Source organism: Rhinatrema bivittatum, chromosome 4 (genome assembly GCF_901001135.1).
Source record: "Rhinatrema bivittatum chromosome 4, aRhiBiv1.1, whole genome shotgun sequence".
In the NCBI taxonomy this organism is placed as follows: Eukaryota; Metazoa; Chordata; class Amphibia; order Gymnophiona; family Rhinatrematidae; genus Rhinatrema; species Rhinatrema bivittatum.
In genome coordinates, this window is record NC_042618.1 from 102,305,519 (window position 1) to 102,326,183 (window position 20,665).

The following is a 20,665-nucleotide window of genomic DNA, read 5'->3' on the forward strand; positions in this document are numbered from 1 at the left end:
CCGGGAGCGATCTCCTGCTCTTGGGCCATCTGCTGCCAGTAATCAAGATGGCGCCTTCCATCCATTGCTCCTACCATGTGAGAGGGGCCGACCAATGGCACCAGTAGCCCCTGTCACATAGTAAGGGCAAAGGGCCGTCGGCGCCATTTTGATTACTGGAAGCTGACTGTCTAAGAGCAGGAGATCGCTCCCGGGACCTCCGCTGGACCACCAGGGACTTTTGGCAAGTCTTGGGGAGGTCAGGAGGGTAAGGGGTTGTAGTTAATTAAATTTGAAGGGGTGGAGTTTAGTTTAGTTTTGTTTTTTTCCTCCCACGAAAGAGAACGATAAGTTTTTCTGATCCGGGGAGTGGACCAAAATGGCCCTCCCCAGACTCGAAAATGAAATGACAAAAAAAATTGTATGCGCACCCCTAATTTTGCACCATAAGATGCACAGACGCCCGGGAACAGAGCCGGTTTAGCACACCATTTTTTTTTTAAATTTCCCCCCTCTGAATCCTAGGTGCGTCTTATGGTCAGGTGCGTCTTATGGAGTGAAAGATACAGTAAATAATTTTTCCCTCTTAAGAATGTTTTGAATGCCTCCCATCGTAAAACAGCGGTATAGTCCTCTACTGTGTTAAACTGCCTCATGCATTAATGTTGAACAATATTTATCACCAGCAATGAAACATTCAGCTTCCATATCGAGACCTTGGAAGAAATTATCCCAAAGTCCATAGTAACTGCAACAGGATGATGATCAGAGACTGACCTCACTAAAATCACTATCTAGGATCCTGGGAGCACATGAAAGTAAAGTTTGATTTTCTTTGATAAGTAGGTTGTATTAGCATGATCTGTGGGTGACCTCATCAGGCGGCACTGAACTGACTCGTCTTTCCTAGCTAGTAGGAGGCTGTATTTTTGCGTGAGCGTTGCCTCAAGAACCACCTCCAGGTTTTTTTTGCTGAGCACAGCATGGATATGTATTCTCTCTCTTCAGATTTTTTTTTTCAAAATCCTCTACCTTTTTCTGTTTCATTTTTTCTTCGGTTTCTTACTTTTAGTTAGTGGAAAAGGGTAAACAGTGGAGTGCCTCAGGGATCTGTACTTGGACTGGTGCTTTTCAATATATATATATAAATGATATGGAAAGGAATACGACGAGTGAGGTTATCAAATTTGCGGATGATACAAAAGTATTCAGAGTAGTTAAATCACAGGCAGACTGTGATTCATTACAGGAGGACCTTGCAAGACTGGAGGATTGGGCATCCAAATGGCAGATGAAATTTAATGTGGACAAATGCAAGGTGTTGCATATAGGGAAAAATAACCCTTGCTGTAGTTACACGATGTTAGGTTCCATATTGGGAGCTACCACCCAGGAGAAAGATCTAGGCATCATAGTGGATAATACTTTAAAATCGTCGGTTCAGTGTGCTGCAGCAGTCAAAAAAGCAAATAGAATGTTGGGAATTATTAAGAAGGGAATGGTTAATAGAACAGAAAATGTCATAATGCCTCTGTATCGCTCCATGGTGAGACCGCACCTTGAATACTGTGTACAATTCTGGTCGCCGCATCTCAAAAAAGATATAGTTGCGATGGAGAAGGTACAGAGAAGGGCGACCAAAATGATAAAGGGGATGGAACAGCTCCCCTATGAGGAAAGGCTGAAGAGGTTAGGGCTGTTCAGCTTGGAGAAGAGACGGCTGAGGGGGGATATGATAGAGGTCTTTAAGATCATGAGAGGTCTTGAACGAGTAGATGTGACTCGGTTATTTACACTTTCGAATAATAGAAGGACTAGGGGGCATTCCATGAAGTTAGCAAGTAACACATTTAAGACTAATCGGAGAAAATTCTTTTTCACTCAACGCACAATAAAGCTCTGGAATTTGTTGCCAGAGGAGGTGGTTAGTGCAGTTAGTGTAGCTGGGTTCAAAAAAGGATTGGATAAGTTCTTGGAGGAGAAGTCCATTAACGGCTATTAATCGAGTTTACTTAGGGAATAGCCACTGCTATTAATTGCATCAGTAGCATGGGTTCTTCTTAGTGTTTGGGTAATTGCCAGGTTCTTGTGGCCTGGTTTTTGGCCTCTGTTGGAAACAGGATGTTGGGCTTGATGGACCCTTGGTCTGAACCAGCATGGCAATTTCTTATGTTCTTATGTTCTTACCTTGCTACACTGCAGCACCAAAAATGGCTGGCAAGAAAAAAACCACAGTGAGTGGTTCCTGAGAGTAATATCCCTCACTGTTATCATTGCTTCACTATGGATGGGAATTCCACATTTCCTGGCGTGTAGCCAGATGGACTCAGAACAAATGGGTATAGTATGCTCGTGCTAGCAGTTGGAGACGGATCTGACATCAGCACGGGTATATATACCCCCACAGGAAGTGTAGCAACTTAGTAATTTCCGTCTCCAAAGCAGTTTGGAGAGCCTGCACGCTCTTGAGCGTGTTTTCCAAATCTACTTTCTATTTTCTACTTTCTTTTCACTAAAACTTCTACAGCATCAAGCCCCGCACTCCTGCGGTGATACCCTAAGGTCCCTCCCCCAGTAGAGTTTCCCGGGGTGATTTCCGTGATCCCCCGGAGGTTTAAGTGTCCGGTGGCCGAATCGCGGCAGGGACGTAGCCCCCGGGCGAGGTTCGGGTGAGGCATACGAGGCGCCTCTGTCCCGGCGTGGACGAGGCAGCGGGTGCATATCCTCAAACGTGGCGGTGAAGGTACTTGCCCTCTCCCCCCCGCAGCCGGAGACCGCCCGGGTTCCAGCCGGAAAGCGCCGAGGATCAGGTAAGGCGTACATCTTTTACTTCTGGCCTCCGAGGATCGGTGGCGTGGCACGCCGTGGAGGGCGCCATTTTGTGGCCTTGTTCAGGTATTGAGCGCCCGTAATAGGCGCATGTCTATGACTAAGCGCATATTCTATTCCTCATACCATTGAGCGTGTATTGCTAACCGCATATTGCTGAGAGCATATTGAATAACATTGAGCGTGTATTGCTAACCGCTTATTGCTGAGAGCATATTGAATACAATTGAGCGTGTATTGCTAACCGCTTATTGCTGAAAGCATATTGAATACAGTTGAGCGTGTATTGCTATCCGCTTATTGCCGAGAGCATATGGAATACCATGGAGCGTGTATTGCTAACTGCTTATTACTAAGAGCATATTGCATACAATTGAGCGTGTATTCATGACCGCATATTGCTGAGTGCATATTGCATATCATTGAGCGTATATTGTTAGCCACATATGGCTGAGCTGCCGCATATTATTATTGAGCGCCTGTTGTATTAAGCGCATATTGCTGCCGCATATTAAGCGCCTGTTGTGCTACGCGCATATTGCTGCCACATATTATTGTGCGCCTGTTCTATTAAGCGTATATTGTTGCCGCTTTTCATTCAGCGCATACTTTTCAATGGAACAGAACGCCTCAGCGTCTTCAGCGGCGCCGCCTGCCTCCGGCATTAAAGCCCTCGGCCTCTGCTCTGCATGCCAGCTTCGAGCCACACACAGTGAAGAGCCAGACTCCTTATGTGCCCAATGTGAGGAGGCCGTGGGACCCTCGGGCCAGGACCAGTCTCGGCCACGATTTGCTGACAGTTCCCCAGAGGCTACCCCGGATTTAGCGGTCAGTCTCGACCAATCGGGAATCCCGGGGGATCTTGTACCCCGGCGATTAGAAGCTGCTTCAATTTCCTGGGTGGATCCTTTTAAGGGGATTCATGCCTTTGTACAGATGCAAACGGCTTCCCGTCCAGGCCCTGCTGTTCCTGTTGTTCCTGCTGTTTCTGCGGTTCCTGCGGTGGTTGCAACTGCGGCGGCTGCTGCTGCGGTGGCGGCTCCTGCGGATCCTGTTCCTGGACCCTCATGCCCTTATCGTGAGCGGGACCTTCCGCCGCTGGAGAGTCCAGATCAGTCTGACCAGGAGGTTTCACCGGACGAGTCTGAACTCCCGGACGAGGGGGAGCTTCCCCCAGGGATTGAACCATATAGAACCATGAGGCGGTTCTTCCCCAAGGAGGATCTCTCCAACCTGGTGTCTCAGTGTCTGGCGGAGTTGGATATTACAGGTCCCAGCGCTACGGTACCCTCTGCGCAGAACTCCCTGCTGGAAGGTCTTCGTCCTACAGCCCGCCATTTTCCATTCTTGCAAGCAGCACAACTGATAGATTTAGAATGGGCGGCACCAGCGGCTTCCTTCAAAGGGGGCCGGGCCCTGATGGGCATGTACCCACTGGCACCGGCTATCCAGGACCTGCTGGCGTGCCCTCAGGTGGACACCTTGATTAGCGCTGTGGTCAAGCGCACTACCATTCCAGTTGAAGGGGGGACGGCCCTTAGGGAGCCTCATGACCGGCGACTGGACGCCATTCTGAAACAGACTTTTGAGGTGGCAGCTCTATCTTTGCGGATCGCAACCTGCTGCACAGTGGTGATGCGTGCCTGTTTGTCACAGGTCAGGAACAACGCTCCAGCAGCAGACATGGAGTCTGCTCTCTCGTTCCTCACGGATGCCGCATCAGATCTAGTCCGAACAACAGCCAAGGGGATCTCATCCTCTGTAGCTGCCAGGAGGCAGCTCTGGATCCGGAAATGGTCAGCCGATGCGCCTTCAAAGACACGCCTCACCAGATTGCCCTTTAAGGGCTCTTTCCTGTTTGGCAGCGACCTTGATAAACTGGCCAGCACATGGGGCGCTTCTCCAGTACCTCGACTACCGGAAGATCGGTCCAGAAGGAACCAGCGCGCCTTTCCACGGCCCTCCAGGGTTAGAAGCTCCCAGCGCTTCATTCCCTACAGGAGGCGCTACCAGGCACCTCGTCCTCAGGCCCGGAATCAGTCCTTTCGGACCAAGCAGCGCAAGAGGGGAGCAGGCCCGGGCTTAGGTCCTGGCCGCACCTCACAATGAGAATCCGCCGATCCATCTGGGGGACGGAGCCATAGGGGGCAGGTTAACCCTCTTCTACCCCAGATGGATCGAGATTACATCGGACCAGTGGGTCCTCGCCATCATCCGAGAGGGGTATTATCTGGATTTCCATCACCTCCCTCCGGACAAGTTTGTGGAATCTTCCTGTCCTACACACAAGAAGGCGGCATTGGAAGCTACCCTGGCGAGGCTCCTGTCCTTGAAAGCCATCATCCCAGTACCTGCATGGGAAGTGAATTCTGGACATTATTCCATTTATTTCATGGTACCCAAGAAAGGAGGCACCTTTCGGCCAGTACTGGACCTCAAGTCAGTCAATCGATACTTAAGGGTCCCGAGGTTTCGCATGGAAACTCTGCGCTCCGTCAAGACCGCAGTTCAGCCAGGAGAATTCCTCACGGTCTTAGACTTATCGGAAGCCTACCTGCATATCCCGATCCATCCCTATCAGCATTACCTACGCTTCAAGGTTCTGGGACGCCACTTCCAATTCCGGGCTCTGCCCTTCGGGTTGGCCACGTCACCGCGGACCTTCACCAAGGTGGTCAAAGTGGTAGCAGTGGCACTCAGACGGGAAGGAATTCTGGTCCATCCCTACCTAGACGACTGGCTGATCAGGGCGAAATCTCAAGAGGAGAGCCATCGGACTACCGACAGAGTGATCGCCCTTCTGGAAAGCTTGGGCTGGGTAATCAACCTCAGCAAGAGTTGCCTACAGCCTTCCCAGTCACTGGAATACCTGGGAGTCCAGTTCGACACCCAGGCAGACACAGTCAGTCTCACTACCAAGAGAAGGTTGAAACTTCAGACGCGTATCCAGAACTTGATGGGAGCCAGGCGGCCCATAGCTTGGGAATATCTGCAGGTTCTCGGTCTCATGGCATCCACCCTGGAAGTGGTACCTTGGGCAAGGGCCCATATGAGACCTCTACAACACTCCCTGGTCTCCTGCTGGAGCCCCTGTCTACGGAACTATTCCACGCACCTACCTCTGCCGGCCAGAGTACGGACCCAGTTACGGTGGTGGTTGCAGTCCAACCACATGAGCAGGGGGTTGAAGATGTCCTCCCCCACGTGGACGCTGCTCACCACAGATGCCAGCCTGAGCGGCTGGGGAGCACACTGCGAAGGACTTGCCGCACAAGGGCAGTGGAAAAGAGAAGAGTCAGTGTGGAACATCAACCGTCTAGAGGCTCGGGCCGTCCAATTGGCATGCCTTCGATTTGCTCACAGACTGAAGAACAGAGCAGTCAGAGTGATGTCCGACAACGCCACCACGGTGGCATACATCAACCGTCAGGGCGGAACCAGAAGCAGACAAGTATCTCTGGAGATCGCCCCACTGATGGCTTGGGCAGAGGCGAATCTTCAGGACATCTCCACCGTCCACATTGCCGGGAAGGACAACACCACGGCAGACTTCCTCAGCAGATAAAGCCTAAATCCGGGAGAGTGGCAGCTGTCACCCACAGCCTTCCAGATGATTGTGGATCACTGGGGGATTCCGGACATGGATTTACTGGCGGACAAGTCCAATGCTCAAGTACCCAGATACTTCAGCCGCAAGCGCGATCCGTTCTCCCACGGAATCGATGCCCTGGTTCAGCCATGGCCTCCAGGGACTCTGCTATACGCCTTTCCTCCGTGGCCTCTGCTGGGCGCCATCATCCACAAGATTCAGAAACACCGGGGCCTAGTTTTTCTAGTGGCACCAGACTGGCCAAGAAGACCCTGGTACGCGGACATGAGAAGACTACTGGCAGGGGAGCCTCTTCCCCTGCCTCCTCTCTGGGACCACCTACGTCAAGGTCCCATCCTCCACGAGGATCCAGCTCAATTCTCTCTTACGGTCTGGCCATTGGGAGGGCTAGACTGAAGAAAAGGGGTTACTCGGAGCCCGTGATAGCTACACTCCTCCGAGCTCGCATGTTTTCCACATCCCTCACCTACGTAAGGATCTGGAGAGTATTTGAAGCATGGTGCGACACTCATGGCACCAATCCACATGCGACTACAATCCCTATGGTGTTGGATTTCCTGCAAGATGGACTTCAGAAGGGTCTCTCCCTCAGCTCCATCAAGGTTCAGGTGGCTGCGCTGTCTTGCTATGGTCCCAGGAGGGATGGGAAGACCATTGCCAAGCACCCAGATGTTTCTCGCTTCCTGAAAGGAGTCAAGCATATTCGTCCGCCACTGAAGTGGCCTGTGCCCTTATGGAACCTCAACCTTGTTTTGGATTTCCTCGCGGGATCCACCTTCAGACCCCTTCGGGGCCTGTCTCTCCGTTCTCTCACTTCGAAGATGGTGTTTTTGCTGGCTGTATGTTCAGCATGCCGCATCTCAGAGCTACAAGCACTGTCCTGCCGTGATCCCTTTCTTAGAATCACTTCTGAGGCTATCCATCTTCGGACGGTTCCCTCCTTTCTACCTAAGGTGGTTTCACAGTTTCATCTTAACCAAACCATATCCTTGTCTACCACGGCGGGTTTGAAGAAATCTGAAGAAGGGCGTTTATTACGCCATCTCGACATTGGCAGATTGCTGCCCAGATATCTGGAAGTGACACAAGAAGTACGAAAGACGGACCATCTGTTCGTCCTGCATAGCGGAAAGAAACAAGGTGAAGCGGCCTCTCGGCCCACCATCGCCCGCTGGATTAAAAAAGTTATCAGAGCAGCTTACGTAGAGGCTGGGAAATCTTCGCCTCTACAGGTCAAGGCTCATTCTACCAGAGCACAAGCGGCATCCTGGGCAGAATCCAGGATGCTGTCGCCTGCAGAAATATGTAAAGCGGTGACGTGGTCCTCCCTCCATACCTTCTCCAGGTTCTACCGTCTGGATGTCCAGGCCAGGGAGGACACAGCATTTGCGAGGGCGGTACTACATGGTCCTCAGGCAGCCTCCCGCCCAGGCTGGGAGTAAAGCTTTTGTACATCCCATTCGTTCTGAGTCCATCTGGCTACACGCCAGGAAATGTTGAGATTACTTACCTGATAATCTCCTTTTCCTTAGTGTAGACAGATGGACTCAGCATCCCGCCCAGCTGCCTGTGTACATGAGTTTCACCGATTCAAGGTAAGCCATGTCATCTGTTTCCATAAGAGCGTACACTCTACCAGGTGTCAACGCCTTCCGGTTGTGAATGCTGGCAGTCTCCAGCTACTATCAATCGGTCAGGGGAATCCTATTTCCACTATTTCACTGAGCGTCAGTACACACATCCATAACAGCTTTTGCAAGGAAGATTACTAAGTTGCTACGCTTCCTGTGGGGGTATATATACCCGTGCTGACGTCAGATCCGTCTCCAACTGCTAGCACGAGCATACTATACCTATTCGTTCTGAGTCCATCTGTCTACACTAAGGAAAAGGAGATTATCAAGTAAGTAATCTCAACATTCTTGATGCTCCAGGGCATAGAAGATCTGAGTGAGTCTCTGAGGAGCTGCAGTAAATCCTCTTGTAGTGGAAAAAGCATAAGCATTGACAAGTTAAATGTAAAGCACTGATAAAGCAGGCTAAGAGAGAATTTGAAAAGAAGCTGGCCAGAGAGGCAAAAACTCATAATAAAAATGTTTTAAAATATATCTTAAGCAGGAAGCTTGCAAAGGAGTTGGTTGCACTATTAGATGATCAAGGGGATAAAGGGGCACTTAGGGAAAGACTAAATGAATTATTTGCTTCAGTGTTTACTGATGAGGATGCTGATGAGATACCCGTTCTGGAGAAAGTTTTCAAGGGTGACTATTTGGATGAAATGAACCAAATCATGGTGAAACTGGAAGATGTAATAAGTCAGACTGACATACTGAAGAGTAGCAAATCACTTGTACCAGATCATATACACCCCAGGGTTCTGAAAACTCAAAAATGAAATTTTAGGCCTATTACAATAATTTGTAACCTTTAATTAAAATCATCCGTTGTTACCTGAAGACTAGAAGGTGGCTAATGTAACCCCGCTATTTAAAAAGGGTTCAAGTGGTGATCTGGGAAACTATAGACCAGTGAGCCTAACTTCAGTAGTGGGAAAAATCATGGAAACTAAAAATAAAATCACAGAACATATAGATAGACATGGTTTAATGGGACACAGCCTGTAGGATTTACCCAAGGGAAGTCTTGCCTCACAAATCTACATTTGTTTTTTAATGGGTGAATAAATATGTGGATAAAGGTGCATTCCTGAACATACCCAGATCAGTCCAGAAAAGTGGGTTGTGTATCCCTACCAGCAGGTGGAGTCAGAGAACAATTAGAACTTTGGGCACTGCTACATACATGAAATCAAAGCATATCTGCTTACCTTCATCAGTAGTAATAGTAACAATTAACATTCACATACAGAATTCACCTTAGGCCAGCAATATATACAGGAGCTGCTTGGAGTCCTGGACCTTGTCTGCTGAACCCAGCTGCGCTCTGCCTCTTAACCTCCTCAGCTGGGTTTTTTTTTTCTCAGTGTGCCTCGTTTACTCGCTGCTTCCCTGCTGGGGGCCTTGCGATTTCACTATAGACAGGCTCCTTTCCCGCGGCATGGCTGCACGGATTTTTTTCTCCTCAGCCGGTAGTCTTTTAGCCCGCAGCATGAAAAGTTTTTGTTTTCTGGTCCTGCTTGACTGAAATTTTCTCTGTGTCACGGCTCAGAGTGTTTCTTTTTTTTTTTTATTTGCACCCTTTTCTATTTCACTTCAGACTATCGGCGCGCTGCTGCGGATTGCACCGAAAACAGAATTGCAGGCCTGCCGCGCGTGTGGGTTACGCGGCCAGGTGTTAGATGTGGCCTCCTTATGTGCAGCGTGTTCCCATGGTTAGAGGGCTCTTCAGGGCTTCTTGCCTTCTCCCTTGGGGAGGGGAACATCTGTCTTGCCTTCAGCTTCTCAGATTCTCCACCTGTTATAACCCCGGTGAGGGAAGACCTCACCGGGGGAACTGATAACACCCCAGCCAACTCTCCAGTGGGGAAGGGGGACCCAGAGGGGTTTCCCCCAGAATTTGTCCTCCTTATGCACCAGGCTTTCCTGGCAACGAAACACTCGGCGTAAAGCGGCCTGGTCTCCTGGGGGCAGGTTCGGACCTGCCTGAGAAAAGTCTCTGGGTATGGACCCTCGTCAGCGCCTCCCTGATCAGGCTCACCCCATAGGGGATTCTTCCCAGGGTACGCGAGATCCGATACCGGGCTCTGGGGCGACACCTGCTTCTGGGGTAGTAGGGGTGGCAGACCCGGATCTGTCGCCGGATCTGGCTGATGTGGATACTAATGATCCGGATGAGCCCGATAACCCTCCTGCGGAGGGGGATGACCCTAGCATGGTGTGTTTATTCCCCAGGTCCTTGAAGTTCTGGGATTTAAGGTTTCTCAAGAGTCTGAAAATGAGGGCATCAATCCAGTCCGGCATTAGGGGTCCCACAACATCTTTTCCTCTGCCTAAGAAGGTTTGCAAACTAGTGACCCGGGAGTGGGAGACTCCTGATTCCGGCTTGAAGGTGGGCAGAGCTATGACTAAGCTGTACTTGTTATCGTCTGTTTTTTGGATTTACTGAAGATTCCAAAGGTGGACGCCGCAGTCTCGGCAGTCACGAAAAAGACCACTATCCCGGTTGCTGGGGTGGCTGTCCTTAAGGATATGCAGGACCGCAAGCTGGAGATCCCGTTGAAGCGAGCATTCGAGGTTGCTGCGCTAAGCCTTCGGGCGGCGGTTTGCGCTAGCCTCATGCAGAGGGCCTGTCTGTGTTGGGTACGGGTGACACTGAGGCTCTGCAGTCCTCCCACCTAGAAGCAGGCATCGCTTATGTTGCAGATGCTTTGTATGATCTGGTAAGGACCTCAGTGAGAGGTATGGTGTCCTTGGTGTGAGCACGGCGTCTCCTCTGGCTATGAAATTGGGCGGCGGATTTGTCCTCCAAGTCCCAGCTTTGTAATCTACCCTTTAAGGGCAAGCTCCTGTTTGGGGAGGATCCGGATCAGCTGGTAAAGCTGCTTGCCGAATCCAAGAGCAATCGGTTGCCGGAAGATAAAAGATCTTCTAAGAAAGTCATCCCTCCTCGAGCTAGGTTTCAGGACTCTTGCTGCTTCAGAGCGGGTAGATACTCAGCACCTCCTGCTTCTAAAACTGCTTCAGGGCGTCAGCAGTCCTTTCGAGGGGGTCGCTGGCCTGGAAGAGATTCGGGACATCTTGATGCAGGAAGTAATAAAAACCTCCAATGAAGTCACGAGCACTCATTCAGTCGTCTAAGCTGTCCGAGGCAGATTATCCAACTTTTACACGGAACGGGCAAGAATTACATCAGACCGCTGGGTCTTAGAAGTGATCAAAGACGGGTGTGCACTGGAGTTCTTGTGCCCGGTCCGGGAGGTTTTTGTGGAGTCCTGAGTGGCCTCAAGTGTCAAGTGAGAGGTGGTCCGGGTGACTCTACAACGACTTCTCGAGCTCAAAGCTATTGTCCCAGTTCCGGAGGCTCAACAGGGACAAGGTCGGTCATCCACAGAACTCTTCCTGCCCAGCAGGTTCCCACAGAGCTCTCTTCCTCTGTAGGGGTTTAAGGTGAATAAACAAAGAAGAAAATTAATCCTCTCAACAGATATCAATTCAATACACTAAATGAAAGAGAACAATCAATTTATATCACCAAGTGTTCCAAAAAATTGAAAAACATACCATATATAAATCTTTAATATCAATTGTACATATAGCCAGAAATGCTGCTTGTTTAAATGTACATACTAAATACAGGTATGAATACACACTATACAGGCCACCAACATATCTTTCCCAGCTCACTAATTTATATCAAAACAATAAATCACTTTTTAAGTGAAAAAGTTTGTGAAAAAGTTTCTTTATTAGATCAAACTTCCATGTATAAAAATTATCCTCTAAAACTTCCAAATAATATATATTTCTATTTCCAATTTATCATTCACACCAACATACCCCATTCATATACATCTACCACTGCTACCCCAACTCCCAAACTATTTTGTAAACATCAAACTTGCAATGAAACAACACATTAATTCTTCACCAAAGGTGAGTGTGGTAAAACACTTAAGTCCAATCATATATTCAAGTCTACTTGTTTTTAACAAATTGGAAATTGCATGCTCTAGTATTCCAAAGGATAATGCTTCAAACACAACAAAATTTACTGATTGTAATTGAAAATCACTTTAAATGCAAAAAGCTGCCAATTGTAGTTGATGTTCGTACACTCCACTTCTCGAAAGAGCTCTGCTTTACAGCACACCCAGTTGTAGTTGAAAATCACTTTGAATGCAAAAAGCTGCCAATTATAGTTGATGGTTGTACACTCCACTTCTCCAAAGAGACCTGTTTTACAGCACACCCGACGCCATGGCGTTTCGGTGGCCATCCTGCCGCCTGCATCAGGGGATTGTTTATACTCAGCTTTCGGGATATCACCGGCTTGCTGGTATACGATGAATCTTCAAATGTATCTTCTAATTAACAATGATAAGTCTAGAACAACATGGATCAATGTAAGCTCAGGAAACACATATTCTTATAAACACCATGAGAAACCCAATTACCCATTGTACATCCCAAAACATAGCAACACCATAAAATCCCCCCAAGAATCTTCATTCGGTCATACCTTATTTTCATATTTGCATACAAACCCCCCTTCCCCTTAAATTACACTCTATAGCTCATTGAACCAACCACATTCATACATACCAAACGTACCAAACACAACTTAGTCAACCATACCCTCTCACAACATTCACCAAAAATTAATTAAAAAAAGACACTTCTAACCATGGCTATAACTTTTACTGCCAAACCTTGGGGTTTAAAAACCCTTTGAACTGCAACATTTTTGAAACATGCCTGCTCCCCCCCCCCCTTTTTTTTAAGGAGAAAACATGCATACTATCCTCCCCCCGCCATATTCACATAACACCTGCACTCCACAAAACATTTCATCAAACTACCACAACTTCACTCAAACAGAACTTTCACTTTAACGTTCAAATGTATTAAACAAAATTACTTGAAAAAATCATACCTTCTCACGAAATTCACCTACAAATTATCCTGGAGAAACACTTCTCAACGTGGCTGTGAGCTTTACCGTGTGAACCTCCGGGTTTAAAACCCTGTAAACCCTACCTATTACCCGCCCCACTTCATGACATCAGCGATGCACAGCTGAACCGTAACAAAAAATTTTTTTTTAAAACAGATTATTGATAGTGTTCTCTTCTTCTTTTCTCATTGTGTATATCAATTTTTCTTACTTAATTTAAACGAATGTCGGTACGTAGTGAAATACTACTTGGTAGAACACTTACAGTTTTATATTGTTTAGAATGGGACAAGCCCGACCTGATGGGAAACTACAAATTTAAAGGGACCATACATCACTATACAACCTATGGCAATTTTACTTCTATTTCCTTGTTTATTTAATGAGACAGACCGCAACATGGGCTCCATTTACTCGGGAGGCTTGTAGAAAAGAGTTCATTCCCTACAAAAAACATTACCCACCCAAACAAGATTCCCATCATCTCATCCTAGAAACCTATCTCGCACCATCATTCCCTCCTATATTGAATATTCTCTAGAGAAATATGCGATTTTACAGGTTATTCATGTTGAAAATCCTTATAAACCCCCTCCCCCCCCCCCCCCCCCCCAATTCAGTTTCCCTATTCAAACCTCTGGGCATCACAGTATCCCACTCAAAGATATATTTTTGTTCCTTCATGATCAGCGATTTGCTAACATCCCCTCCCCTGATGTTAAATGGTACCTGCTCAGTCACATCAAATTTTAAATCCTCCACTTTATGGCTCTTCTCCTGCCAATGTTGGACTAAGGGGGCCTCCATTCGACTACACCTTAAGCAACTCATGTGCTCCTGTATACAGATTTTTAATTTTCTAACTGTCTTCCCAATATATTTTAAACCACAGGGGCACCAGATCAAATACACAACTCTTTCAGCCTCACAAGTGGTTTGGAAACGTAGCCTAAACATGCGGCCATTCCCTAATGATATCTCCTTGCTCGTAACTGACTGCAGACATACATTACAACGACCATGGTGGTTTAAGTAATGAGACATGGAACAATTTAGAAATGCGAGGAACTTCTAACTACTATACTTTTACTAATTAATTTTTTTTTACACAAATTTAGTAGAACAGAGTTCATGTATTTATAGTAAACGTTTTATTTGGTTATTTCCTTTAGATTTTAAAAGCACCACGGAGTCCTCTTCATGATCTTGGTTGTGGAAATGAAATCCATCAGGTAGGTCTCTGTTTTACTTTTGCTCTTTCTGAATGTTAATGATTTTTGTTCTGTTTCCAGCAAGGTACTGTGGTTGCTGTGTTAGCCCTTGTGGATATGTAGCAGTAAGGGTCAACAAAAGTTTGATATCCCTTTTATTATACTAACTTAACTCTCAAAAGCTAGTCATAGATATAAAGTTAATCCAGTAAAAAGGTATCACCTACAACTTCTTTGCTAGACCTTATTTCTGTTTCCATGAAATATTCACTGCTGATATAACTTTCTATTTAGTTTCTGGGTGCGCGCTGGGGCTCGAAAAGGGGGGTCCTGTCCTTGTTGCGGCCCTTTAAAGGGCCGTTGACGTCATCGGCCCGCGCAGCTTCGTCTTCTCCTGCGTGCCGTTGTGGTAGGCGTGGCCTAGCCCCATTCCTTTTCGCGCGCAGGAGGAGCGGGTGATGGTCCCGATTGCGCGCCGGATGCTAGTGCTTTGGCGCGCACCTCTCCTTCCCCCTTCGAGGGTACGCCGTCCCTTGTGGGGGAGGGGCGGCACATCGGTTATTGGTGGGCTCTGTTTATTCGGTTCAGGCCCACCCATTTATTTAAAATAACTTATATCCTGCGCCTGCCAAAGTTCGATGCGGACTACATAAAAATATTCACAATAAAAACAAATAATCATTACAGTTACAAAGAAGAGTCCTGGACTCGATGATTCAGATGCCGTGAATTGGGAAGGTCAGGTGCCTATATTCTGCTTAAGTCTTCAAATGTCTTATTAAAAGGAATGCCTTCGGATCGTCACTGTTGATTAACTGTGAGGGTGGTGAATTCCAAAGTGTGGGACCTGCGATTGAAAAGCCCTGTTCTCTGGTTGAGTTGAGTCGGGCCACCTGGGAAGAGTTAATTATGGGGTGTGTAAGCAGAGCTGTAGCTAGGAAATTTGGCACCTATGGCCAAGTGAAAAAATGCTTCCTTACCCTGTACACAACATATGTACAACGTAAATAAAACTGCGAAACTAGAACAGGGTGGCCAATATGTCACATACCAAGAGCCAAGGAATCAGAATGCATAATAACAAAGAGAGCCTCCTGTTTTCCAGAGACCAGGCATGGAGAGGTTTTCGATGGGGACCTTTCTTCCCCCCATCTCCACCAGTATCTGTCTTTATCCCAGGACAAGCAGGATGCTAGTCCTCACATATGGGTGATATCGGTAATGGAGCCCTATATAAGGAAAAACTTTTGTCAAAGTTTCTAGAAACTTTTGACTGGCACAGTGTGCCCACTGAGCATGCCCAGCATGCTATGATATTCTCAGCCACAGGGGTCTCCCTTCAGTCTTCTTTTTTCCACGGAGCCGTTAGCCTCGCGGCTATTTGGAGTCCTATGAGGTGATTTTCACCACATCAAAAAGTTGATAAAATTATAGAAAAAACTTTAGAACCGCAGGGGTCTCCCATTTTCACCGTCGCGGTAAGTTTTTCTCTCTGTTTCGACCGATTCCGTTCCGTCTATTTCATCCGCAAGTTGTCGACGGCTGTCCGACTTTGCCATGGTCTCTGGTTTTAAAAAATGTCCACTTTGCTGCCGTACTATGTCCATTACGGACCCACACTTAGTGTGTCCTTTGCCTCGGCGAAAAACATGGTTTTAACATGTTCAAAGTGTGCCAAGATGACGCCGAAAGGCAGAAGACTCCGGATGGAGAAAATGGAACATCTGTTCCATTTACAACTAATACCCTCAACTTCGTCCACGCAGTCGTCTCTGGCTGGAGCGATATGTAAATTCGTTCTCAAGAAGCGAAGACCAGATGAAGCAGAGGATAGGCCGTTGCCAACCCCATCTAGGTCCTCATACAATCGATGTCTGTCATCGAAAAGACCACCGAAGGTAAACAAAAACATTGGCATTAACATCGGAGGTCGCACGAGTCTGATACAGACCAGATATCCGGTGATCCATAGAGGGATTTGGAATCGGCACCAAAGAAACCTCTGAGAGGACGTTTCACCGAGGGCCTTCCACGCCGAGGCGATCCCCACCGACATCGGTGCCGGGAACCGTACCCCCACAGAGCTCTGTGGAGGTACCGGTATCGCCTTCGCTGCCTTCCCCCCCCATAGCTGCTCTGGTCTCACCAGCTATGCGTGCGGAACTGGATGGATATATCCGCCAGGCAGTACGGGATGCGCTTCTCGATACGATGCCAGCACAGACTCAACCATCGAGACCAGCGCCATCGTCAGTGCCACCGGTTCCATCAGTGCCAGCTCCGATAACATTACCGGTGCCTTAGACTCAGTCGATTCCATCACCGACGATACCGTCTATGCCAGTGCCTGATTTGTCTTTTTTTGCACCAATATTGGCAAAACTAGACGCCCTTATCGGTGCCATTCCAATAAAACTTCAAGAGGAATCTGTACCAACACTGAAGAAGAACCACAGATTCCAGACCCAATCCTGGGTCCATCGGGGATTCCACGCTCCCACCCACCAATATCACCATTATTTCCATCAAAACCAATGGAACATCCATCAAGGCCAAAAGGATTTAGGCTTTCCACACCTCTTCGGTCCCATACACCGGATACATGGCAAGATACAGACACTGATACCTCCTCAGAGGAAATCCTTTCTGAACCATCTCCTCCAGAGGAAAGGAGAAAATCTCCTTTGGAAGATCTCTCATTCTCAAGTTTTGTTAAAGGATATGGCTGATACCATACCCTTTCAATTACAAACTGAAGAAGATGCCAGGCAAAAGACCCTGGAGGTACTGCAATTCGTGGATCCACCTAAGGAGGTTTTAGCTATTCTGGTCCACAAGGTTCTCGTTGAACTATTGCACAGATTATGGGAGCAACCCTGCTCCATACCTCCGGTGAACAAAAGGACTGATGCAACATATTTGGTCCAACACATTCCTGGTTTCCATAAGACTCAACTACCTCACCATTCAGTGGTAGTTGAGTCAGCACAAAAGAGGTCAAAAAGGGTAAAAACTCACTCTTCAACCCCACCAGGCAAAGATAATAGGTTCCTAGACAACACTGACAGAAAATTGTTTCAAGGGTCTGTTGGTTTTCCGGATTGCGGCCTACCAATTATATATGACCCAATACCAACGTAATTTATGGAAACAGATCCAAGAACTCTCTGAAGCTCTCCCCCAGCAACTTCAAGAATCCTTCTCATCCATAATTCACAAAGACCTGGAAGCAGGTAAACATGAGGTCCGTGCAGCATACGACTCCTTCGAAACTGCATCCAGGATGTCTGCCACCGGTATCAGTGCTCGAAGATGGGCCTGGGTCAAGGCATCTGATTTAAGGGCTGAGATACAGGACAAACTAGCTGATCTCCCTTGTGTAGGGGACAACCTGTTTGGGGATAAGGTAAAGGAAGCAGTTTCCCTCTTGAAAGAGCGTTCAGAAAATCTAAAACTGTCGTCTGTTCCCCAAGAGTCTCAAACATCAAGAAGACTCCCAAGAAAAGAATCAAAACGCCCATACTATAGACCGAGGTGTTATCCACCTCCTGCCCGTGGACGCTCATCTAGGCCAGCTCAAAGGTCACAGCCTAGATAGCCAAGAGCAACCAGACCTCAACCTCCTCCACAGACAGGATCCACTTCGGGGTTTTGAACCGATCCCAGGGAACAGCAGCCTATCTCCCAATCCAACACCGGAATTACCAGTAGGAGGTCGAATCACATTCTTTCACCACAGTTGATCATCCATCACCACAGACCAATGGGTACTTTCCTTCACAACTCAAGGGTCCCACTTGGACTTTCTCACTGTACCAAACGACACTCCTCCCACCTCGGTTTGGACAGTAAACAACCAATCCAAACTTCTACAAACAGAATTATCCACCCTTCTGAGAGCCAGGACCGTGGAACCAGTTCCCCAGCCTCAGCAGGGCAGAGGATTCTACTCCTGTTATTTCCTCATTCCAAAGAAAACAGGAGGTCTGCATCCCATCCTAGTCCTCAGAAGTCTCAATAAATTTCTGAGAAAAGAAACATTCAGGATGGTTTCTCTAGGCACCATGTTATAGGGATGTGCAGAGCAAAAGTTTATGTTCATAAGTCCATAAGTCGAAAGGGGGTCCCATTTGCGGTCAATATGGACATATGGAGAATTCCATAAGTTGAGTCTATGTCCATATGTGCAAATAAAAATTTAAACCCCTCACCCTCCTTAATCCCCCCCCCCAAGACTTATCAAAACTCCCTGGTGGTCCAGCGGGGTCAGGACGCCATTTCTGAATTCCTTTGCAAGGAGCACGTGACGTCGGCGTCACGTCGGAGTGACGCGGCGTCACGTGATTCCCCGCAGGTTCACTCCGGGACCCTCGTTGGGCCCAAAAGGAACTTTTGGCCAGCTTGGGGGGTGTCAGGAGACCCCCCCAAGCTGGCCAAAAGTTCCATTTGGGTCGAACGAGGGTCCCGGAGCGAACCCGCGGGGAATCACTTGGCGCCGACGTCAAGTGATTCCCTCTGGTTCGCTCCGGGACCCTCGTTCGACCCAAAAGGAACTTTTGGCCAGCTTGGGGGTGTCAGGAGGCCCCCCCAAGCTGGCCAAAAGTTCCTTTTGGGTCGAACGAGGATCCCAGAGCGAACCCGCGGGGAATCACGTGACGCCGTGGCGCCGACGTCACGTGCTCCTCGCAAAGGAGTTCAGAAATGGCGTCCTGACTCCTCGCTGGATCGCCAGGGAGTTGTGGTAAGTCTTTGGGGGGGGGATTAAGGAAGGTGAGGGGTTTAAATTTTTATTTTGGATCAACAATCGCGATTTCCAACGTATTCAACATAGCTATGTTGAATAAGTTGGAAATCCGATCGTTTTCGCCTCATCACTTTTTTTAAGTTAAAAAAAAAAAAAAAAAAAAAAAGTAGCGTTTTACATTTAAGTTCAAAACGAATGCACACCCCTACCATGTTACCTCTACTTCAAAAAGGAGATTGGCTCTGTTCTCTGGATCTTCAGGACGCTTACGCTCACATTCCTATATTCCCTCCTCATCGAAAGTATCTTCGATTCCTAGTGGGTACTCAACATTTCCAATAAGAGTGCTACCATTCGGCCTTGCCTCAGCACCTCGGGTGTTCACAAAGTGTCTAGCAGTGGCAGCAGCTCACTTGCACAAGCAAGGCGTGCACGTATTTCCTTATCTGGACGATTGGCTAATCAGGAGTCAAACAAGACAAGGAGCTCTCAATTCTCTCAAGCTCACAGTAGCACTACTCCATTCCTTGGGATTCCTCATCAACTACCAGAAATCCCATTGTACACAGTGTCACCTGTTGCAATTCATCGGAGCAGAATTAAACACCATAACAGCAAAAGCTTTCCTACCAAAGGACCGTGCACAGGCACTAGCTTCGTTAACAGGCTCTCTTCGAGCACATACACGAATTACAGTGCATAAATGTCTCACTCTTTTGGGTCACATGGCCTCCATAGTTCACGTCACTCTTATGGCCAGATTAGCCATGAGATTCACTCAATGGACACTCAAAAACCAATGGATACAAGCCATTCAACCAATGTCTTACCCTATCCACATAACGTAGGAACTACAGTCCTCGCTCCTATGGTGGACAAACATGGACAACTTGCTCAAAGGCCTACCTTTCCAACAACCAGTTACGCAAGTGACGTTAACTACAGATGCATCCACCTTAGGCTGGGGAGCACACGTTGGCCATTTACAGACCCAAGGTACTTGGACAAAACTTGAAACTACATTTCAGATAAATTTCCTAGAGCTTCGAGCTATACGTTATGCGCTGCATGAGTTCAAGGACTGCCTTTCCCACAAGACTGTTTTGATACAAACAGACAACACAGTAGCCATGTGGTACATCAACAAACCGGGAGGTACGGGCTCATATCTCCTTTATCAAGAGGCAGCTCAAATTTGGGACTGGGCCCTAGCACACTCAATGCTCTTACGAGCCACTTATCTAGCAGGAATTCACAATGTAGTGGAGGATCGCCTCAGTCATCAATTTCAACCTCACGAGTGGTCTCTAGATCCAGTAATTGCGACCAAGATATTTCAACGTTGGGCCATCCAACAGTAGACTTCTTTGCATCACAAATCAACTACAAAGTGGACAACTACTGCTCCCTGTACAAGCAGAAAAACCGCTTACCCAGGGACACCTTTGCTCGCCACTGGAACTCAGGCCTTCTCTACGCATATCCCCCGATACCACTAATAACCAAAAGTCTAGTGAAGCTACAACAGGACAAGGGGTTAATGATACTCATAGCCCCATATTGGCCTCGACAAGTATGGTTTCCAATCCCCCTCAATCTCTCGATCAGAGAACCAATTCGCCTGGGCACAGCACCCACTCTCATAACTCAGGATCAGGGCAGGTTGCATCATCCCAACCTTCAATCCCTTTCCCTGACAGCATGGATGTTGAAGGCTTG

The 20,665-nt window shown here is 47.8% G+C and overlaps 1 protein-coding gene across 1 annotated transcript in view; it reads left to right on the forward strand.

Moving 5' to 3' along the window:
- Nucleotides 1-20,665, forward strand: part of KNL1 (kinetochore scaffold 1) — a 629,191-nt gene that overhangs the window by 33,823 nt on the left and 574,703 nt on the right. Inside the window, 1 exon segment of the mRNA XM_029598563.1 lies at nucleotides 14,164-14,223. Coding sequence (XP_029454423.1) covers nucleotides 14,164-14,223 — 60 coding nt within the window.